Raw genomic sequence first — 24622 nt, forward strand, 5'->3', positions numbered from 1 at the left:
ATGGAAGGTGGTCTTATCACAATTATAGAGACTAAAAATGCTCCAAGTCTATCCTGCTGCTTAACACGAACCTCAGGAGACTGATGCTGCATAAGCAGTGAGCCGGGCCCCAGTGCCATGAGGGTGCTCTCTGGGCCAAGGGGTGGGGGTGGGGGGCGGGGTGCAGAGGACGTGGTTGCAGGGACATCCCCTCTCATTCTTGCGAGACTGTGGTGACAGCTGAACCCCCAGGCCTGAGTCTCCTCCTCTTTGAAATGTAGACATAATTAACATCAAAATTACCAGATTGTTGTTCAGTTGCAAACTCATGTCCAACTTTTTCAACTCCATGGACTGCAGCACATCAGGCTTCCCTGTCCTTCACTAACTCCTAGAGTTTTGCAGATTCACGTCCATTGAGTCAGTGATGCTATCTAACCATCTCATCCTCTGTCGTCCTCTTCTTTTGCTTTCAATCTTTCCCAGCATCGGGGTCTTTTCCAATGAGAAGGCTCTTCACATCATGTGGCCAAAGTATCAGAACTTCAGCATCAATCTTTCCAACAAATATTCAGGACTGATTTCCTTTAGGATGGACTGGTTTGATCTCAATGCAGTCCAAGGGATTCTCAAGAGTCTTCTCCAGTATCATAATTTGAAAGCATCAGTTCTTCAGTGCTCACCTTCCTCATGGTCCAACTCTCACATCTGTACATGATTACTGGAAAAACCATTGCTTTGACTAGATGGACCTTTGCTGGCAAACTGATGTCTCTGCTTTTCAATATGCTGTCTAGGTTGGTTATAAACTTCCTTCCAAGGAGCAAGTGTCTTTTAATTTCATGGCTGCAGTAACTGTTCGCAGTGACTTTGGAGCCCAAGAAAATAAAATCTGTCACTGCTTCCACGTTTTCCCCAACTATGTGCCATGAAGTGATGGGACCAGATGCCATGATCTTACCTTTCTGAATGCTGAGTTTTAAGCCAACTTTTTCACTCTCCTTTTCACCCTCATCAAGACCCTCTTCAGTTCTTCTTCACTTTCTGCCATTAGAATGGTAACGTCTGCATACCTGAGACCATTGATATTTCTCCAGGCAATCTTAACTCCAGCTTGTGATTCAGCCAGCCTTTCATTTCCCATGATGTACTTTGCATAGAAGTTAAATAAGCAGGGTGACAATATACAGCCTTGACGTACTCATTTCTCAATTTGGAACCAGTCTGTTGTTCCATGTCCAGTTCTAGCTGTTACTTCTTGACCTGTTGCTACACAATTCTCAGGAGACAGGTAATGTGGTCTGGTATTTCCATCTCTTGAAGAATTTACCACAGTTTATTGTGATCCACAACAAATGCTTTATCTTAGTCAATGAAGATGTTTTTTTCTGGAATTCCCATGCTTTCTCTATGATCTGGGCTTCCCTGAAAGCTCAGTTGGTAAAGAATCTGCCTGCAATTCAGGAGACTCCGGCTCGATTCCTAGGTTGGGAAGATCCACTGGAAAAGGGAAAGGCTACCCACTCCAGTATTCTTTGGATCATAGAGCCCAAGTACTCTATGATCCAAAGAATGTTGGCAATTTGACCTCTGGTTCCTTTGCCTTTTCTAAATTCAGCTTGTACATCTGAAAGTTCTTGGTTCGTGCACTGCTGAAGTCTAGCTTGAAGGATTTTGAGCATAACTTTACTAGCATGTGAAATAAGCACAACGGTATGGCAGGGTATATCTTCTTTGGCACTGCCCTTCTTTGAGATTAGAATGACAACTGACCTTTTCCAGTCCTGTGGCAACCGGAAAGCTTTCCAAATGTGCGGACACTTTGAGTACACCACTGTAACAGCATCATCTTTTAGGATTTGAAATAGTTCAGCTAAAATTCCATCACCTCCACCAGCCTTGTTTGTAGTAATGCTTTCTAAGGCCCACTTGATCAGACTCAAGGATGTCTGGCTGCAGGTGAATGACCACATCACTGTGGCTATACAGGACATTAAGACCTCTTCTTTTATATTCTGTGTACTCTTGCCGCCTCTTTTTAACCTCTTCTGTTTCTGTTAGGTCCTTACAGATCGTGCCCACCCTTCTATGAAATGTTCCCGTGATATTTCCATTATTCTTGAAGAGATCTCTGGTCTTTCCCATCCTATTTCTTTGCATTGCTTACTTAAAAAGGATTTATCTCTCCTTGCTATTCTTTGGAAGTCTGCATTCAGTTATGTGTATCTTTCCCCTTCTCCCTTGCTTTTTGCTTCTTTTCCTTCCTCGGGTATTTGTAAAGCTTCCTCAGAGAACCACTTTGCCTTCTTCCATTTATTTTTCTCCAGGACTGTTGGAGAGAAGAAGCCAATTCCGACTCCATGTTGGCACTGTTTCTTTGACTTGCCTTTAGCAGCTTCTGTATAATCACACAGAATGGCCTGCCTCAGAGAACGCTGCCCCTCTGCCTGTTAAACGGAAACGCCTCTGCTCAGAGCCCTGTCCACCTGCAGGGGGCACAGAAGAAGAAACTAACACATTCTCTTCCTGAGGCACACCATTCTAGACAGTGTTTGCAAGATTAATGGCCTTATTTGGCTCTCGTCCAAGGTAAGGAGCAGCGGCTACGCTTTGCTGGAGCAGCCGTGAAGAGATACCCCACGTCCAAGGTAAGAGAAACCCAAGTAAGACGGTAGGTGTTGCAAGAGGGCATCAGAGGGCAGACACACTGAAACCATAATCACAGAAAACTAGCCAATCTGACCACACGGATCACAGCCTTGTCTAACTCAATGAAACCAAGCCATGCCGTGTGGGGCCACCCAAGGCGGGCGGGTCATGGTGGAGAGGTCTGACAGAATGTGGAACACTGGAGCAGGGAATGGCAAACCACTTCAGTATTCTTGCCTTGAGAACTCCATAAACAGTAGGAAAAGGCAATATGATAGGATACTGAAAGAGGAACTCCCTGGGTCGGTAGGTGCCCAGTATGCTACTGGAGATCAGTGGAGAAATAACTCTAGAAAGAATGAAGGGATGGAGCCAAAGCAAAAACAATACCCAGCTGTGGATGTGATTGGTGATAGAAGCAAGGTCCAATGCTGTAAAGAGCAATATTACAGAGGAACCTGGAATGTCTGGTCCATGAATCAAGGCAAAGTGGAAGTGGTCAAAAAGGAGATGGCAAGAGTAAACATCGACATTCTAGGAATCAGCGAACTAAAATGGACTGGAATGGGTGAATTTAACTCAGATGACTGGGCAGGAATCCCTTAGAAAAAATGGAGTAGCCATCATGGTCAACAAAAGAGTCTGAAATGCAGTACCTGGATGCAATCTCAAAAAAGACAGAGTGATCTCTGTTCGTTTCCAAGGCAAACCATTCAGTATCACGGTAATCCAAGCCTATGCCCCAACCAGTAATGCTGAAGAAGCTGAAGTTGAATGGTTCTATGAAGACCTACAAGACCTTTTAGAACACTCAAAAAAGATGTCCTTTTCATTATACGGGACTGGAATGCAAAAGTAGGAAGGCAAGAAACACCTGGAGTAACATGCAAATTTGGCCTTGGAATACGGAATGAAGCAGGGCAAAGACTAATAGAGTTTTTGCCAAGAGAATGCACTGGTCATAGCAAACACCCTCTTCCAACAACACAAGAGAAGACTCTACACATGGACATCACCAGATGGTCAACACTGAAATCAGATTGATAATATTCTTTGCAGCCAAAGATGGAGAAGCTCTATACAGTCAGCAAAAAAAAGACCGGGAGCTGACTGTGGCTCAGATCATGAACTCCTTATTACCAAATTCAGACTTAAATTGAAGAAAGTGAGGAAAACCCCTAGACCATACCTGGGAAAACCAGGTATGACCTAAATCAAATCCCTTATGATTATACAGTGGAAGTGAGAAATAGATTTAAGGGACTAGATCTGATAGATAGAGTGCCTCATGAACTATGGACAGAGGTTCGTGACACTGTACAGGAGACAGGGATCAAGACCATCCCCATGGAAAAGAAATGCAAAAAAGCAAAATGGTTGTCGAGGAGGCCTTACAAATAGCTGTGAAGAGAGGCGAAAAGCAAAGGAGAAAAGGAAACATATAAGCATCTGAATGCAGAGTTCCAAAGAATAGCAAGGAGAGATAAAGTCTTCCTCAGCAATCAATGCAAAAATATAGAGGAAAACAACAGAATGGGAAAGACTAGAGATCTCTTCAAAAAAATTAGAAATACCAAGGGAACATTTCATGCAAAGATGGGCTCAATCAAGGACAGAAATGGTATGGACCTAACAGAAGCAGAAGATATTAAGAAGAGATGGCAGGAATACACAGAAGAACTGTACAAAAAAGAGCTTCATGACCCGGATTAATCATGATGGTGTGATCACTCACCTAGAGCCAGACATCCTGGAATGTGAAGTCAAGTGGGCCTTAGAAAGCATCTCTATGAACAAAGCTAGTGAAGGTGATGGGATCCCAGTTGAGCTATTTCAAATCCTGAAAGATGATGCTCTCAATATGCCAGCAAGTTTGAAAAACTCAGCAGTGGCCACAGGACTGGAAAAGGTCAGTTTTCATTCCAATCCCAAAGAATGCTCAAACTACTGCACAATTGCACTCATCTCACACGCTAGTAAAGTAATACTCAAAACTCTCCAAGCCAGGCCTCAGCAATACATGAACCGCAAACTTTCAGATGTTCAAGCTGGTTTTAGAAAAGGCAGAGGAACCAGAGATTAAATTGTCAACATCCGGTGGATCATGGAAAAAGCAAGAGAGTTCCAGAAAAACATCTATTTCTGCTTTATTGACTATGCCAAAGCCTTTGACTGTGTGGATCACAATAAACTATGGAAAATTCTGAGAGATGGGAATACCAGACCACCTGACCTGCCTCTTGAGAAATTTGTATGCAGGTCAGGAAGCAACAGTTAGAACTGGTCATGGAAAAACAGACTGGTTCCAAACAGGAAAAGGAGTGCGTCAAGGCTGTATATTGTCACCCTACTTATTTAACTTCTATGCAGAGTACATCATGAGAAATGCTGGGCTGGAAGAAGCACAAGCTGGAATCAAGATTGCCGGGAGAAATATCAATAACCTCAGATATGCAGATGACACCACCCTTAAGGCAGAAAGTGAAGAGGACCTGAAAAGCCTCTTGATGAAAGTGAAAGAGGAGAGCAAAAAAGTTGGCTTAAAGCTCAACATTCAGAAAACGAAGATCATGGCATCTGGTCCCATCACTTTATGGGAAATAGATGGAGAAACAGTGGAAACAGTGTCAGACTTTATTTTGGGGGGCTCCAAAATCACTGCAGAGGATGAGTGCAGCCATGAAATTAAAAGATGCTTACTCCTTGGAAGGAAAGTTATGACCAACCTAGACAGCATATTGAAAAGCAGAGATATTACTTTGCCAACAAAGGTCCATCTAGACAAGGCTATGGTTTTTCCTGTGGTCATGTATGGATGTGAGAGTTGGACTGTTAAGACAGCTGAGCACCGAAGAACTGATGCTTTTGACCTGTGGTGTTGGAGAAGACTCTTGAGAGTTCCTTGGACTGCAAGGAGATCCAACCAGTCCATCCTAAAGGAGATTAGTCCTGGGTGTTCATTGGAAGGACTGATGCTGAAACTCCAATACTCTGGCCACCTGATGCTTAGAGTTGACTCATTGGAAAAGACCCTGATGCTGGGAGGGATTAGGGGCAGGAGAAGGGGATGACAGAGGATGAGATGGCTGGATGGCATCACCAACTCAACGGACCTGAGTTTGAGTGAACTCTGGGAGCTGGTGAAGGACAGGGAGGCCTGGCGTGCTGCAATTCATGGGGTCGCGGAGTCGGACACGACTGAGCAACTGAACTAACTGACTGACCTTCCCCCATCTCTGATCTGTAACAGAACCTGGCATCCAGACCCGATGAGATGGTTATTTTGAGGCACCTTCCTCCTCAGCAGGCTCCCTGAGTGAAGCCTCTTTCTTGCCTCAGCCCCTTGTCTCTTAGATTCATTGGTCTGTGTGCACTGACAGAGTGAGCTTGGACTCAGTGACAGGACGATTTTGGTCACTGACTCCTGTACAGTGTTATAAGCCTCTGTCTGTGGTTCTTCAGGCACTCTGTCTACCAGATCTAATCCCTTGAATCTATTTGTCACCTCTACTGTCACCAACCACCCCAAGGGATTTGATTCAGATCTAGTGGCTTTCCCTACTGTCTTCAAACTTAGCCTGAAGTTTCCAATAAGGAGCTCATGATCTGAGCCAGTCAGTTCCAGGTCTTGCTTTTGCTGACTGCATTAGAGCTTCTCCATCTTCGGCTGCAAAGAATACAGGCTGATTTCGGTTTTGACCATCTGGTGATGTCCATGTGTAGAGTCTTTATCTTGTGTTGTTGGAAAACAGTGTTTGCTATGACCAGTGTGTTCTCTTGACAAAACTTTGTTAGCCTTTGCCCTGCTTCATTTTGTACTCCAAGGCAAAACTTAACCTCTTATTCCAGGTATCTCTTAACTTCCTACTTTGCATTCCAATCCCGTATGATGAAAAGGACATCTTTCTTTGTTGTTAGTTCTAGAAGGTCTTAGAACTGATCAACTTCAGCTTCTTTGGCATCGGTGGTTGGGGCACAGACTTGGATCACTGTGATGCTGAGTGGTTTGTCTTGGAAATGAACCATGCTCATTCTGTTGTTTTTGAGACTGCACCCAAGTACTGCATTTTGGACTCTTTTGTTGACTATGAAGGCTACTCCATTTCTTCTAAGGGATTCTTGCCCACATTAGTAAATGACTAGATGAAGTGATGTCTAATCCCCAATTTCTTCCTCACCACCATCAAGAGAGGGCAGAGAACTCACAGACTTCCCAGTTCAAAGTCTGTCGCAGACCCAGAATAAGGGCCGGTGTGGCCTGTCCCCCTACCCCTAAGATGTGGTAGCAGGTGCGCTGTGGCCGTACCTGGCTTCCTCTACGCAGAGTGCTTGGAAGAGAAGGTGCGCACAGTGAGCACTAGTGGATGCACCGCGTCCCTCTTTTTTTTCGGCTGTGCCGTGTGGCTTGTACTATCTTAGTTCCCTGACCAGGGTCTGAGCCTGGGCCACGCCAGTGAAAGCGTGGACTCATAACGACTGGACGACCAGGGAACTCCCTTTCCTCACTTTCCACCTCCTGATTTCCTCCGGGGAGCAAAGGCCTGTCCTGGGTCCTCTGGTCTTTTTACACTGTCTACACTCATCTCCTCCATTTCTCCACTTCAAGCATGATCTCAAGCACGCATTGCCTGCGAACTGAGGTATCCGGCTGCGCTCCTAGGCCTCCCCTACCAGCCACTGGCTGCTGTTGGACAACTCCTCTAAGAACTCCTTTAGGGTTCTTAAACTCAACATTTAAAAGACAAGATAACCATCTCCCAGCCTTATCCCTAGGCCTCCAAACTCCCGTTTCTACTAAATGGTTACTGGCGAAGGCCATCACGCATTCTCCCCCAGGGGCTCAGCTGGAGTGGAGCCGCCTTCCCTCCGCCAGCCCAGCCTGGTGTCCCTCCCTCCAGTGAGCAGTCAGGGCCAGGCGCTGCTTCCTTCCTCCAGCTCGGAGCCGGTCCCTACTCTGTCCCCTCAGTCTCCTTGGTCATCACTGCCAGATTTATCTTGCTACACGTCCAGTTTTTAAACTGGGACATGCCATTGCTTTAAATGTTTCGGTGTTTTCCTGGCGTCGTTCAGATCTGGCCCCAACACCAGCAGCGAGAAGCCCTGCTCCGCTCCTCAGCTCCTGACGCAAACACCGTGGCCCAGCTGGGCCGCGCTGCATCCAAGGGCTCAGCTCCTCTCTGCCGCCTGCACCCACAGGGACACACGTAATTCTCAGGCACCAGGAGAATGGCAATGAAGGGGAACAGTCACAGTACTGAACCCAAGGCACAACATGAATCTGAGCCCAGAGGTCCAGTGGAGGGAAAGGCCTTTCAGAGCAGATGAGACAAAGCTGAGCCATCGCCACTGCACTCAGCTACCCTCCTCCTGGGTATCCAAGACGCAGGGGTGTGGGTGGCCCTGCAGGAGATGGCCACGTTTCATTCCTTAGGATTTGTGTTTCCTTATGAGACAAAAAAAAGGACTTAGCAGATGTGATAAGTTAAGGCTCTTGAGTTGAGGAGCTGTCCTGCATCCTGTGTGGGCTGTGATGCAATCACACACGTCCTCTCAGGTGGGCGCAGAGGCGGAACAGACACAGACAGAAAACAGAAAGGATGTGAGGACTGAGCAGCTGCCAGCGGTGAGGGTGCGGAGCCACGCACCCAGGAACGCAGCTCCAGAAGCTGGGAAGGGCCTGTCAATCCCCTGGTTTCAGCCCTCGGGAACTGCTTCCAGACTTCTGGCCCCCAGAACTGTAAATGATAAACCTGTGCTGGTTTAAACCACCAGTTTGCAGAGCTTTCCTCCGGTGGCCCCAGTCCCGGGAGCAAGCCAAGGGGGCTGCTCGCTTCCCCTCCTGCCCATCCATGACGAAACAGCCCTCAGGTGAGTCCCACTAAGACTGTCCCTCACACACACAGCAGTGTTCATGCTTTCATTTCGCCAGTGTAAAACCACAATCAGATTCAAGCTATTAAGTAAAATCAACACTTTCTAACAGCTCTGAATAGTTTTTTAAAATTTATCTATATGAAAAAACATAATTAAAAATTATTTTCATTTTTGTTACAGATTATATTTGGCTTTTTGGTTTTAAAAATCTGGTACTCACATTAATTTAGCATTAATAGTTCTTACGTGTTCACTTGCCATGCACGCAAACATTTATAGCACAATGAAATAAATGAATGATCTCAGTACGCAGCTCACCTCAAATACGTATATTGGTAACACAGGCATTACGCGACAATTTTAATTGAGTGTAGAGAGTCCTCGTAAAACAAGCAATTAGTAGTTCACTGTTTCAACCACTCACTAGGTTTTCTGTGCAAACTCCTTGCAAACTGTTAGATGCTACAGCAGACATAAAAAAGTCCCTGTCTTCAACCTCTTGATCCACAATTACAAGACTAAACACACTTAACTGAATGATTGATATGAAGCAGTTCTGTGAGAAAAGAATAAGAGCATCGCCCAGATGAGTAACTTTTCATCTGATGCTGGTATCTCAGAATCTGAGTGGCAGACTCAAAACCCAGTATCTCACACGCACTCCAGGGTAGAATTTATGGCACAAAGCAAGCTGGAGGATGCTGTCTGTCCTCATCTCTGGATTTATCTTCTGCAGATCCACTGTACTCTAAGAAGCCCAAAACAGAACCCACCAGATGGGAACAGAAGGAAACAACTCTACATCTAATATAGGTTAGATTAAACTATTATAGTTGACCCAAAATTTTATTGTTGTTGTTCAGCTCAGTCATGTCCGACTCTTTGCTACCCCATGGACTGCAAAACGCCAGGCTTCCCTGTCTTTCACCATCTCCTGGAGCTTGCTCATACTCATTCACTGACTCAGTGATGCCATTCACCCATCTCATCCTGTCATCCCCTTCTCCTTTTGCCTTCAATCTTTCCCAGCAGCAGGCTCTTTTCCAATGAGTTGGCTCTTTGCATCAGGTAGTCAAAGTACTGGAGTTTCAGCTGCAGCATCAGTCCTTCCAATGAACACCCAGGGCTGATCTCCTTTAGGATGGACTGGTTGGATCGCCTTGCAGTCCAAGGGACTCTCAGGAGTCTTCTCCAACACCACAGTTTGAAAGCATCAATTCTTCAGCACTCAGCCTTCTTTATGGTCAAACTCTCATCTCCAGACATGACTACTGGAAAAACCATAGCTTTGACTAGATGGACTCTTGTCAGCAAAGGTCTCAAAGACATCTCTTTGCTTTTCAATACACTGTCTAGGTTTGTCATAGCTTTTATTCCAAGTAGTGTCTTTTAATTTCATGGCTGCAGTCACTGTCCACAGTGATTTTGGAACACAAGAAAATAAAGTCTGTCACTGTTTTCATTTTTCCCCCATCTATCTGCCACTAACTGACAGGACCAGATGCCATGATCTTAGTTTTCTGAATGCTGAGTTTTAAGCCAGTTATACCACTCTCCTCTTTCATCTTCACCAAGTTCCTCTTCACTTCCTGCCATGAGGGTGGTGTCATCTGCACATCTGAGGTTATTGATATGCAGTTTCAAACCCCTACTTTAGTCCCCAGCCAACACTTGCTCACAAGGGGAAGGAAAGGAGCACGTGAACTTGAAGGTCCTGCGTGACAGTCTCGGAATGGAATGAGCTGCGGCCATCTGCCGTGTCAGGGCGGCTGCTGCAGCAGAGCGAGCAACCACAGCCTCAGGCAGGAGACGGGGGCAGAGGACGAGACGGCTCCGTGGACTGAGTCTGAGCAAGCTCCAGGAGGTGGTGAAGGACAGGGAAGCCTGGCATTCTGCAGCGTTCATGGGGTCGCAAAGAGCTGGACACGACTGAGGGAGTGAACAGCAGCAGGACAGAATTTGTTTTAAGGAAGAAGCAGCGAGGATGAGGGGTGATAACACAGGCTCCTTGGATATTACTTTAGGACGTTCAGAGACAAAAGAGAAAGAAAATACAAGGAATGTTTTCAAGTGCCACTCATAACAAAGCATTATGGTAGATAAACTCTTAGCAACAACACAAACAACCCCAGTGAAACAGAAACAAAGCGAAGCTCTGTCATTTGCCTGCTCCAGCTGAAGTGGGGGAGGCGGGGGCAAGGTGAGAGACACGCCTCAGGCAGCAGGAAGCTGGAGGTTAACGGCCAGACAGTTCAAAGGAGGCATGAGCACGGGATTCCTAACCCCAGGGGACCTCCAGCCACCCTGCCAGCCCTGGGCCTTCCTTATTCCAGCCTCAAGAGCACAACAGACAAGCCGAGGCTCCTGTCAGTGCCCACCTAATGATGTCGGAACTAAGGTTCTGAAAGGGATGCTGACCTGTCAGAGAGCACAGAGCTGGGAGTGGGTGGGCCTCAGACAGGAACCCACACGGGTCAGACCGAGCCTGCTTCTCGAGTGTGTGTCCGAGCAGCAACACCGTCACATGTGACAGAGGCCCCTGAGGGGACCCACAACACTCAGTGCCCAAGGACTGCCAGGTACCACTGACGACGCCTGTCACACAGCTGGCTCTTTTCAGACAAGATCAAGGACAATGCAGTGAGCCCTCTCAGCCATTTCAAAACAACCAGCCATCCCCATGCTGCTACCGTGCTACAAAAAGCAATGCCTTGGCTTACCCAACTCTCACTTGCCAACACAGCACAGAGGAAGAAAAGCCCTTCGAAGAGTAACTGCGTGGGAGCACTCTCTTCTTCTAAAGGTTATTTACATAAGAGGGGATCTGGATAAATCTACTGTGCTTATTTTAACATCACACTATTCAAAAACAAACACTGCCCTCTAAAGCTAGACTTCTGCTTATAAAATTACTATGCTACTCTTAGGAGTTCAAAAATAGTTCATATATCCTGGACAGATTACATGAATGGCTCACGCAAACCATCTTTCGTAACTTGAAAAGGTAAAAAATGAAATATCTCAGACTCTAGATTTATCTTTTCTTAACCTTCAGTAACTAACAATCTTATTTTCGGAATCTGTACATGAGACAATTTAAATAAAGCATGGCACTCCCATAAACAAGACATTATTGCAAAAACCAGTCATGTTTCTGAAGAATACTGACATAATGTTCACACCATAATGCTTAATGAAGGCAAATACAACACACACACATCCATGTACCTCCAATCATGACAATACTAAAGATTCAGAAAATCACCGAAACATTAATAATAGCTATCACTGGTTAGTAGGACAGTAGGTAACATTTTTCCTTTTATTCTTCTCCAAAGCTTGAAATGTTCTACAATGAGTATATGTTCTCATACTGGAAAAGCATGGTTTTAAAACTTGTCTAGCCCTAATATAAAGGGCTTCCCTGGTGGCTTAGTGGTAAAGAATCTGCCTGCCAACGCAAGGGACGCAAGAGACACAGGTTTATCCCTGGTTCAGGAAGATCCCCTGGAGGAGGAGAAGGCAGCCCACTTCAGTATTCTTGCCTGGGAAGTCCATGGACAGAGGAGCCTGGCAGGCTGCAGTCAGTCCATGGGGTTGCCAAGAGTCAGACATGACTGAGCCCCTGAGCACACAGCCATAATAAAAGAAATACGAGACTGCATATTCATTCAAAGTGGAAAGATAAAGTTCACTAAGCAACTGGACAAAGAAAAGAACTTCAAGCTCAACTGCAATGACATTTTCGGAAATAATAATAAACACTTTCATATTAGTATTTCCACATCTGCCATTTGTGCGGTTATCACTAATTCTCAAGTATAGTCACCAGGTACGATGACGACGACGTTCTTCAAAAAACAAAGTCACTGCTGCTGACAGTGCCATCACTCTGATGTTTTCCTCTGCACATCCTGCTGTAATCCATTTAATAGACACAAATATTGAACTACAGGGCTCAGAGGCATCCACTATGAGTAATCACAAGACTGCCTTTCCCAAAATAGGCAAAGACAGGACAACATAAAATTGAAGTGATATGCACAGCTAGCTACATCTACAAACCCTAAAAGAAAGGGTTTAATCCTTATCAATAAAACCTTTTACAATACGCTGCTTTACAGAGATGCTGCTGCCGCTGCTGCTGAGTCGCTTCAGTCGTGTCCGACTCTGTGTGACCCCACAGACGGCAGCTCACGAGGCTCCCCCGTCCCTGGGATTCTCCAGGCAAGAACACTGGACTGGGTTGCCATTTCCTTCTCCAATGCATGAAAGTGAAAAGTGAAAGTGAAGTTGCTCAGTCATGTCCAACTCTTTGGGACCCCATGGACTGTAGCCTACCAGGCTCCTCTGTCCATGGGATTTTCCAGGCAAGAGTACTGGAGTGGGGTGCCCTTGCCTTCTCCTTTAAAGAGATGAGCTATTACTTAAACAAATGCACAAAATGCTCTAAAAGGCAGACTCTTAAAAAAATGAACATATCATTTTACCAACAGAAAGATCTAATAAAGGTTTGCCTTTCTTTTTCCATATGAATGTTTTAATATACTTTTTTGATTTAAGAAAAATAAGTATGTATTATTTTTATTTTTTAAAAAAGAAAAAACTTCTAGTGCACACTATAACTAAATTTAGGATTATTCCTAGATTTGTGTTATTATTAGCTATAAAGTTTAAGGCCTTGTCTTACTTATTACCTAGCACAGTACATGGAACATAGCAAAGGTTTAATAAATACTGGCTCAGAGAACAGATGAATCAATAAAAGCTCATTTTTGATTCCTGCACTTAAGCTAGGCTTGTTACTTAAAATATCATTTACTCTAGGAAAAATTCACCAAAATAGTTTCCTTTAAAAAAAACTTATAAGACTTTTTTAAAACAACAGTTAAGCAGGGAAAAAATGAAGCAAAACCACTGACAGGGAGAAAGACCATGAGAAAACTTGTGAATTAAACATGTTAAATGGAAAAAATGCCATGCAAGACAACTACAGACACTATTTATACAAGAACTATGCCCCACCCAGTTCCAAAAGAACACAAGGTGACTCAGTGTTTACAGCACAATAAGATCCTTAAGAGTAAAAGAGAGCAGAGTGTTTGAGGAAGGTGGACAGGCACCTCCAGCAGCGCCCTCCAGGCGCTGAGCAGTGCAGAGCTAAGTGCTCTGCAGCCAGGGCAGGAGATCTCCGCACAGCGCAGGGCTCCCATGTTCCGACCTCACAAGCCTGGCTCTGAATACATCGCCCAGCCTCCCAGAGACTCGGGAGTGCTGCCCTGACAGGTGGTCCAGGCCCCAGTCTGAGCACCTCCACTCCTCACCCCTGGGGCCAGCTGACAACTCCCACCTTACTTACAATCCACCCCCCCCCCCCGAACCCCCAGCAAGGAAGAGCTCAGGAATCCACTGTGCTGTCCTACTGGGCTCTGACGCTTGACACCTCCACCCTGAGACATGCCCGGTTTTGCTGTTCGCACTTATTCTTCAGTGTCCTTTAGGGTGTCTATACACACCCCCCACCAACCACTTTCTGACCACCAGGGCACTCTTCACACCACACCCCACCGCGTAGCTACCTGGAATAAGCACACACAGGAAGGAAAGGTGACCTCTAACACGACTGGAGATGGTGGGTCCTTAGAGCTTTAAATGAAGAAGGAAAACTAATCTGACACAGTGTTGGCATGGAAACCAAAAAAGAGAATAACTTAACAAAACATAACAAAATCCAAGAGTCTACAAATAGTACATTCATTCTAAAATCATGCTATGAAGAATTCCCTGGTGGTTCAATGGTTAAGACTCCACATTTCCAGGACTTCCCTGGGGGCTCAGTAGTAAAGAATCCACCTGCCAACGCAGGACACAGGGGTTAGATCCCTGGTCCAGGAGGATCCCACATGCTGTGGAGCAACTAAGCCCTGTACCCCAACTAGTGAGCCTGTGCCCTAGAGCCGGCGAACCACAGCTACTGAGCCCTCTCGCCGCCAACTCCTAAAGCCCAAGTGCCCTAGAATGCACACTCAGCAGGAGGAGGCAGCACGGTGAGACGGCAGAGCCCAGCGACTAGACAGCAGTCACAGGAGAACGCCCACGCGGCAATGAAGGCCCCACACAGCCACACAATAAATCAAATAAATAGGGAGAACTGTATCTGTATAAAAACTTCTCACTTCCACTGCAGCGAGTACAGGTTCTAGCCCCGGTAGAGAAACCAAGATACTTCATGCCACATGCTGGTGGTCCAAATAAACAAATTAATTAATTAAAAATTTTAAAAATAGTGGGCCTTAAAAAAAATAAAATCATGCTATGATAGCGTAAGTGTTAGTTGCTCAGACATGTCTGACTCTTTGCGATCCCATGGGCTGTACCCCGCCAAGCTCCTCCGTCCATGGGACTTCCCAGGCAAGAATACTGGAATGGGTTGCTATTTCCTTCCCCAGGGAATCTTCCCAACCCAGGGATCAAACCTGGGTCTCCTGCACTGCAGACAAATTCTTTACAGTCTGAGCCACCACGGAAGCCCTGTGATAGAATATATCTTATGAAAAAACAAACCAATGTATCAGCTAAATTTCTCAAACACACACTGTAATTACATATCATTACCTAGAATTAAAGTTAAGAGTTTAGAATAACTCACACACAACCTCCTACAGGCACACACATTTCGGCTACTTATATCTTTGAAGCAAAATCTCTATTTGCTCCTCTAGCAGCAATGCTTCAAGTAACATCTGTTGCTGTGTAGTCACTAAGTTGTGTCAGACTCTCTGTCCATGGGCAAGAATACTGGAGTGGCTGCCACTTCCTTCTCCAGGGGATTGTCAAGAACCAGGGATCAAACCTACATCCCTGGATTCTTTCCCAGGCGGATTCTTCACCACTGAGCCATAGGGAAGTAGAAAGTAACATTAGGTTTAAGGTAAAAATATTTATGGAGTTACTTTTTTCATTCATAAGCCCTCGTTCATTAAGCATTCTTTATAAATTACTCCAAATTTACATTGAAACAATAATTTTAAAAAGTTATAACAGCTTTAGCTGGAATTCCATAAGCAAGGTGGTTTGTGTGGCTTACTCTGTACTATAATTAATCACCTGTTTCACTTATTTTAAAAAGAAATTTAATGTCTATAATATTTTTCAATAGCACTATTGACAAGTAATTCACATACTGTAAAACTCACTCATTTAATGTCTACAATTCAGTTGTTTTTAATCTACTTTCAACATCTGTGATATCATTTAAGGTTAAATATCACAACCAATGTAGAAATCATGAAAACTCACAAAGAATATAGTAAGAGGTTCACCAGGCCTAAGGAGAACACTAAGTGACTAGTCAGTTGTTCATAATTGTTTCTTCACAGGACCAAGATCTATATTTTACACACATATTTAATATAATTTAACACAACACATATTAACTAAATATAATTTAACATAATTACATATATTTAAAATTCCTTTATCTGTTTAATTATTTACGGTTTAGTCCTAGCTCTACATTCTCCAATCTTGAAATATGAAGTGAGGCTAATAGTCACCTAAAGCAGAAAAACCAGATGCATGCATAGATCCTGAATTTAAATCCACTTTTCAGCTTGAACTAAAAAATAGGCATTTACTGCTTCATGTCCGGCAACCGTGGGGCCTCTGCTCTAACTTCATGAAGCTCGCAGCGTAACAGCGAGCTGCGGGTGACTACAGCAGTAGCGGGTGCGTAAAAGAAATCCAAGGAGTATCCATCTCTCTTTCATAGCTTTGAGGAGGTTCTAACAGTTTCTCCAAGCACTTAATTGGTCTAGGACTTAAAGTTGCAACTGCAGTTTAAAATAGCTAAACTCTGGTACCTGATGTAGTTACAAGTCTGTTGATGAGTCTTCACAAAATTTTTTAATAGTATAAATCAACGATTAGCACTGAGAATAAAAGTATTTGCCCTTCCTTTAAATAAGACCAAAGTGTATTTTTCTCTTTTGCTCAACTGGGTTTTAGTCTACACATGATAAATTTTGGCTAGACTTAAAATTCTCCTGCGCTTCCCAGAAGAACCACAGGAAGAAAGCTCTCTCTAAAGAAAAGCTAGTGCATAACAGTAAAAACGTCAGAACACATAAGCTGACTATGCTTTGATCTCGATCATCAAGGTGTAAGAACAGAAGACCAATTGTCATTTATGGCAGGTTTGGGTTTCTACTTATTTGCAGCCATAGAATCAACACTAATTGGCAGCAGTGAAAACAGAAAAAGGGTAGACTTCACACCAAGTTCTAATTTTTCAAATAAAAATCGTAGTGGAAAACCATCTTTACACATCTCTATTAAAAACTCTTCAGAATTTTCTTCACCCACAGTCTAATTTTACAGGGCTCAATTAACAAAGGACGACCACAGGGACAACAAAAAGGCCAGTCCTCAATCTGTCAACTCAGACTTACCAGGTGAGTTCCCTGTTGATGGAAAAAAAGAGTCAAGAAATGAATAGTACTGTGGTTCATTAAAGCTGTAAGATCAAAGAATTGTCACATGTTAAATGAGAGCTGGTTTTCATATCCTCCTAATAGCCTTGATTTGAAATAGTATATATATTTTTCTCAAAGTATTCGTATTTATCATCTCATTTTACAGCCAACATAAATTTTTACTTTACTAAAGAAAAAGAAGAAAAATTGTGAGTAAACATATTCAAAAGTGAAGCTAGGAAGTGAGCACCACATTACTTCATGTTTTCCTCTGCTTCTGCCCTGCTGTGAATCACAGCTGTCAATGGCCCACTACGAAATCTGCACAAACACATCTTGTTCAAAGCAGAATACCAACCTGAAGAACCTAAGTTTGTACAGTAACAATCAAAGAACTACTAATACAGAAATCTTAACTCTTATCTATGAACGATTTCTAGTGCTGATTTATTCCCTAGCTATAACAGAACAGCAGGTCCCCTTCTTGGCAGTGTAATTCACTGGTTTTATTAGGAAAATAACACATGGGTATTACAATTAAAAAGGTATTAAAACATCTTCCTCAAACCTCAGACTCCTAGGCTTTTCTTGGATATGATCACAATCAAGTTTTGCGTGAAGTCTCACAGGAGTTTTCTAAGCAATACAGGCATGTTTAAGTGTATATACGTGTAATGTGAGCGCAAATACAAATATGACGAACAAGTGAAAAGCTGTGTGAAAAATAGAAATTCCATACTGTACGAGATGAACACCAAGGTCCATCAGTTTAAGTCACACAGGAAGATCCAAGAAAGGAATCTTTGGCTAATCACCCTTTTCTTCTGGTAAAAAACAATAATTTGTCATGTCCTTCAATATGGTAACAAACATACCTTTTAACTTATTGTTAAAATAGCATGCATTTCACAACTTTCACAAGCAAATTGGATGTTAGCGAACTGCTCCATAACCAACTATCTATGAATGTCAACACCCCCAATTCCTGTGACTCTCGATCCTGATTATGTCTGCTGTTTGGGTACTGTCCCTACTCACTGTTTTTGGTTACTTTCTGTAATAATTTAATTTGGAGTAACATAAGACACAAGATGCCACTTGAAAGTCCTCTGCCTTTCCAAAACGTGCACCTCTGTTCTTGGCTTTTCACACCTGGGTTTTTAAGTTCCTGTTTTCGACACTTCACTCCTCGTTTCTGAATCTGGCAAAAAACTACACCACACTACTTGCTCTGATTCTTCCAAATACTACTGGGCACACATCCACCATGTATTGATAGAATTTTAAATTCCCAAAGTCTCTGACTGTGAGATTCTTACTACAACTGCTATCTGTCCTCACAGGTAGTAGCCACTAGGTTAGGCTCCTCCTGACCCTGGGCACTCCAGCTTTCCAACCTGTCTGCCTGTGTCATATACTCCATGCCAAATGTCTTATGACTGGAAACAGGGATCACACTCCACGTCCTTTTCTCCGCTAAGAGAAGACGACTCTTTTGAAAGCCCACTGGCTGGCCATTTCCCATGAAGTTTCACATCAAGCCTAACACGAGCATCATTTATCTTAAAATAAGCACCATTTCCTGTTGCCTGAAACTGCGACACCAATTTATGGTTAAGAAAGCAGGAGGGAACCAACTCCATTAGTTTCCACATTGCATAAATAAATTATGAGAATTGCTGGGTGTAAAAATAATCAGTACCAGGACTCTTTCCATTAGTGCAACTCTTCCAAAACTTCCTGCGCCCACCCACCTAAAATTCGCCTTGGATTCAAGTCTACCCTACATAAACGCTACTCAGCTCATAACGTTACTTCCAAAGAAGTGAAACAAACGTCCAATTATCGTAACATCAGAGGACTTTTTGGCGGACCCTCACTGCTCAACTGTGTCGGAAACAACCAAGAAAGGGCTAAGGCGTCTCAGGGGAGGAGGAAACCGCCCTTCCCGCTCACCGCTGGCCGCCTTCTCCGCAGCAGAGAAGGGAGCGGCGTTCAGGCCCGCGGAGCGCACCAGGCGGCCCGAGCTCACATTCCAGCGGCGGGAGTCACGGCGCGGCGCCGGGAGGCCTGGCGACGTGGCCGCGGCAGGAGCGCGCGGGGCGCGCCTCACCGGTGCTCGGGACCGCCCGCGCGGACAGCGGAAGGCGCCCACCCGCGGGGTCTGCGGGCCGACAGTGGGCCGGGGGGTGGGCGCCCAGCGACAGCGGCGGCGACCCCGGACTTACACGGCTCGGATAGACGCCGGCGCCCGGGGCTCACAGCGCCCCCGGTGGGAGGGGTCGAGGGGAGAGGGGACCCCAGACCCGGGAGGGGCGGGCACGAGCCCGGACTTCCGACCGGGCGGGGTCAGGGCCGGGGTCGCGGCGGGCGGGGACCCCGACTCGGGCGGGGAGAGGACAGGTAGGAACTCCCGACCCGGCGGCCGGGCGGGCGGCCGGGCGGGCACCCCGACCCAGGCGGAGTAGTGGCGGGCGGAGACCCCTGACGCAGCGGGCAGGCGGGGACCAGACCCGGGCCGGGTAGCGGTGGGTCGGTACTCCCGACGGGCGTTCCCAGCCGGGCGGGCAGGCGGGGTCGGGGCCGGGACCGTGGCGGGCGGGCATCCCTGGTCTGACCTGAGCCAGAGTGAAGGTAGGCGAGGACCTCTGAGACCGGGAAGGCGGGGTCAGAGCGGGCCGGGGGCCCCTGGCCCTGACCCGCGGAGGCAGGCGGGGCTGGTCAGGGCCGGCGGCGGGCCGGGGTCCGCGGCGCCCACTCACCCAGGCCGGCAGGTCGCAGGCGCGCACCCCCAGGCGCACGGCGCGCTCCTCGTCCTCCAGCAGCGCCAGCGCGCGGCACAGGCGGGTGGCCTTAAGGCCGCGGCTCCGGCGGCACCACACGAGCAGCCCGAGCGCCAGCAGCACCCAGCTGAAGCTCAGGCCCAGGTAGCCCAGCGCGTACACCGGCAACAACAGCGCGAAGCTGCGCGCCAGCTGTGCCAGCAGCCCTGCCACGTCCACGCTCAGCGCCGCGCCGGGGGGCTCTGCCCTGGGGGCGCCCGCCTCGGGGCCCGGAGCCCTGGAGCCGCTCATGGCCCCGCCGCGCACCGCTCCCCTCGGCTCCCGGCCGACGCGCCTCAGCCCGCGCGGCAGCGCCCCTCTGAGGGGACGGCGCAGCCGCCCGACCCGCCCGCCCGCGCTTCCGCTCGCGGCGCCGTGTGACGTCAGCACGCAGGGCGGGGCGGCGGCGGCGGCGGCGAGGAGCGGAGGTGTTCCTCTGAGGCAGCCGGGCGTGGCCCCGGGCGTGGCCCCGGGCCTGGGTGTGGCCCAACGCGGGGTGGGCCCGGCCCGCGTGGGGCGTCATCCCACAAGGCCCGCCAGCGCCGCGGTGGCGGGGTTGGGCAGGGCTGGCTGGTGTGGGGCCTCATCGCGCGGGTGGGCGGGGCGCCTCTGGCGCTGGGGGCCGGGCCCGGCGTGGCTGGCGCCTCACGGGCTTAAGAGAGCGCCCCTGAGGCGGAGTGGGCGGTGCTTCGTGACGCCACCACTGGTGGGCGGGGCGCCCCTGAGGCGAGGCGGGCGGGTTTTGCGTGGAAGTTGCGGCGTGGAACGCTGCGTCCGCGGACTTCCGTGTTCACCCGAGGATGCTCCGCTCGCCCGGTGACCTGGGCCGCGCTTCGTGCCGGGATACTGCGGAAGAAGCCCCCGCTCCTGAGTTTGCGGGGCCTGACCGCTCACAGCCGACGGACGATTCCCTGACGGAATTCTCTCCGCGGCCCTGGAGGCGAACTTTGTGCGCGAGGGCGGGACTTGTTCTCGCCCGCGGCATCGCGGGGACCTGGCACCCGCCCTCAGCAGGATTTCCGACGGGCGCCCGCGGTTCCCGAATCCCTTCTCTAGAAGGACAAACCGCTCTTGATCGCTGTGTTTCCCCTTAAACTCAATCAGGGTAATTATATTTGCACTCTAGTCTCCTTAAAGCCAAACAGTTGCAGAGGACAGCCTAAATAAGTTTTTAAAGCATATCCAGTAGTTTCGAAGGATATTTTAATTCAATTTCTGGCAGCCTTGAATGATCAACTTTAGGAGGGACAGAGCCTATTGGACATGGAACAACAGACTGGTTCCAAATCAGGAAAGGAGTAGGTCAAGGCTGTATATCGTCACCCTGCTTGTTTAACTTATGTGCAGAGTACATCATGAATATTGTCACCCTGCTTATTTAATTTGTGTGCAGAGTACATCATGAAAAATGCTGGGCTGGCTGAATTACAAACTGGAATCAAGAATACCAAGAGAAATACCAATAACCTCAGATATGCAAATGACACCACCCTTATGGCAGAAAGTGAAGAGAAACTAAGCCTCTTGAAAGAGGAGAGTGAAAAGGCTCGCTTAAAACTCAACATTCAAAAAGCTAAGACCATAGCATCCGGTCCCAACACTTCATGGCAAATAGATGAAGAAACAATGGAAACAGTGACAGATTTTATTTTCTTGGGCTTCAGAATCACTGCAGATGGTGACTGCAAACCATGAAATTAAAAGATGCTTGCTCCTTGAATAAAACGTATGACATACCTAGACAGCATATTAAAAAGCAGAGACATTACTTTGTAATACAGGTTCGTATGGTCAAAGCTATGGTTTTTCCAGAAGTTATGTATGGATGTGAGAGTTGAACCATAAAGAAGGCTGAGCACCAAGGAATCGATGCTTTTGAACTCTGGTGTTGAAGAAGACTCTTGAGAGTCCCTTGGAGAGCAAAGAGATCCAACCAGTCCACATCCTAAAGGAATATTCACTGGAAGGACTGATGCTGAAGCTGAAACTCCAATACTTTGACCACCTGATGTGAAGAACTGACTCATTTGAAAAGACCCTGATGCTGGGAAAGATTGAAGGTGGGAGGAGAGGGAGCTGACATAGGATGAGGTGATTGGATGGCATCACCAACTCAATGGACATGAGTTTGAATAAACTCCGGGAGTTGATGATGGACAGGAAAGCCTGGTGTGCTGCAGTCCATGGGGTCACAAAAAGTCAGACATGACTGAGTGAACTGAACTGAACTGAGGCTTTAAGTTGGTAAGGGCAGGAACCATATTTATTATGTTGATCATCATATCTTCAGGCTAGGACAGTACACGTCACAGCAGGTCCTGAGTGAATAAAGGATACCCCCTCCCCTCATCTGTGAGTCTGTATGTAATAGGTATACATAAGTGTATGTGTGTGTGGCTATGGAGATATATATAAATATATAATCTCATAACATTGCTCTAGGGTCTTAAACATACAACATTAAGCAAGGGCACTGAACCACAAGCAAGGGAAGGAGTGGTTTTTTCTTTCTGTTCCCCAAATTACATCATGTGAGTTATAGATACGTAAAAGGGTGAGTCTCATCCCTTTTGCTAGGCAGCAGCTTAAAGCTGGAAGGCCACCTGTCACTCAAGGTCAATTTACAACCTCAAAACAAGTAATTGCCTTGTTAACCTAGGACGAAGCATGAGCCTTTCTGTCTTGTGGTATTTCCTCTAAAAAGCTGTAGAATCATATCCTATAGATAAAAATTTGGATGAACATGATCCACATGAGAAATCCTGCATGTCTGTGATAAAGCCTTTGACCTGGCGACCTTGTTGTTTAGTCCCTTGTTGGGTCCGACTCTTTGTGACCCCATGAACTGCAGCACACCAGGCTTCCCTGTCCTTCACCATCTCCTGGAGCTTGCTCAAACTCATGTCTGTTGAGTCGGTGCTGCTATCCAACCATCTCATCCTCTGTCAGCTCCTTCTCCTGCCTTCAGTGTTTCCCAGCATCAGTCTTTTCTGATGAGTCGACTCTTCAAAACAGGCAGCCAAAGTATTGGACTTCAGCATCAGTCCTTCCAGTGAGTATTCAGGACTGATTTCCTTTTGGGTTGACTGGTTTGATCTCCTGGCTCTCCAAGGGACTCTCAAGAGTCTTCTCCAACACCAGAGTTCAAAAGCATCAATTCCTTGGTGCTCAGCCTTCTTTATGGTTCAACTCTCACATCCATACATAACTTCTGGAAAAACCATAGCTTTGACCATATGAACCTGTGTTACAAAGTAATGTCTCTGCTTTTTAATATGCTGTCTAGGTATGTCATACGTTTTATTCAAGGAGCAAGCATCTTTTAATTTCATGGTTTGCAGTCACCATCTGCAGTGATTCTGGAGCCCAAGAAAATAAAATCTGTCACTGCTTCCATTGTTTCCTCATCTATTTGCCATGAAGTGTTGGGACCGGATGCTATGGTCTTAGCTTTTTGAATGTTGAGTTTTAAGCGAGCTTTTTCACTCTCCTCTTTCAAGAGGCTCTTTAGTTTCTCTTCACTTTCTGCCATAAGGGTGGTGTTATTTGCATGTCTGAGGTTATTGGTATTTCTCTTGGTATTCTTGATTCCAATTTGTAATTCAGCCAGCCCAGCATTTTTCATGATGTACTCTGCACACAAATTAAATAAGCAGGGTGACAATATTCATGATGTACTCTGCACATAAGTTAAATAAGCAGGGTGACAATACACAGCCTTGATGTACTCCTTTCCTGATTTGGAACCAGTCTGTTGTTCCATGTCCAGTTCTAACTGGTGCTTCTTGACCTGTATGCAGGTTTCTCAGGAGGCAGGTAAAGTGGTCTGGTATTCCCATGGCTTTAAGAATTTTCCGCAGTTTGCTGTGATCCACGGTAAGGTGTACCTTCTTTGGCACTGCCTTTCTTTGAGATTAGAATGAAAACTGACCTTTTCCAGTCCTGTGGCCACTTCTGAACTTTCCAAATTTGCTGGCATATTGAGTGCAGCTCTTTCACAGCACCATCTTTTAGGATTTGAGATAGCTCAATGGGAATTTCATCACCTCCACTAGCTTTGTTCATAGTAATGCTTCCTAAGGCCCACTTGACTTCCTACTCCAGAAAGTCTGGTTCTAGGGTGAGTGATCACACCATGGTGGTTATCTTTGTCATGAAGATCTTTTTTGTAGAGTTCTGTGTATTCTTGCCACCTCCTCTTAATATCATCTGCTTTTGTTAGGTCCATACTATTTCTGTCATTTATTGTCCCCATTTTTGCACGAAATGTTCCCTTCATGTCTCTAATTTTCTCGAATAGAAAATTTGTTGTTATCCTTACCATGGATCACAACAAACTGGAAAATTCTTAAAGACATGGGAATACCAGACCACCTTACCTGCCTCCTGAGAAACCTGTATACAGGTCAAGAAGGAACAGTTAGAACTGGACAAGGGACAATGGACTGGTTCCAAATTGGGAAAGGAGTTCGTCAAGGTTGTCTGTTTCTTGAAGAGATCGCTAGCCTTTCCCATTCTATTGTTTTCCTCTATTTGCATCGATCTCTTAGGAAGGGTTTCTCATCTCTCCTTGCTATTCTTTCGAACTCTGCATTCAGATGGGGATATTTTTACTTTTCTCCTTTGCCTTTTGCCTCTCTTCTCAGCTATTTGTAAGGCCTCCTCAGACAACCATTTTGCCTTTTTGCATTTCTTTTTTTGATCATGGTCTTGATCACTGCCTCGTGTTACAAACCTCCATCCATAGTTCTTCAGGCACTCTGACTATCAGATCTAGTCCCTTGAATCTGTTTGTCACTTCCACTGTATAATTGTAAGGGATTT

The 24622-nt window shown here is 46.2% G+C and overlaps 1 protein-coding gene across 4 annotated transcripts in view; it reads right to left on the minus strand.

Moving 5' to 3' along the window:
• Positions 1 to 20121, minus strand: part of ESYT2 (extended synaptotagmin 2) — an 82081-nt gene extending 61960 nt beyond the window's left edge. For 2 of the 4 annotated variants that reach the window (XM_040260096.1, XM_040260095.1), the window contains exon 1: positions 19739 to 20120. In XM_040260096.1, the coding sequence (XP_040116030.1) occupies positions 19739 to 20050 (312 nt within the window). In that variant the 5' untranslated portion in view covers positions 20051 to 20120. Of the gene's footprint in view, positions 1 to 19738 lie in introns of all 4 variants that reach the window. The other 2 variants (XM_040260094.1, XM_040260097.1) reach the window with 2 other exon arrangements.
• Positions 20122 to 24622: the final 4501 nt, after the last annotated feature.

This window comes from Oryx dammah, unplaced genomic scaffold, assembly GCF_014754425.2.
Source record: "Oryx dammah isolate SB20612 unplaced genomic scaffold, SCBI_Odam_1.1 HiC_scaffold_18, whole genome shotgun sequence".
NCBI lineage: Eukaryota > Metazoa > Chordata > Mammalia > Artiodactyla > Bovidae > Oryx > Oryx dammah.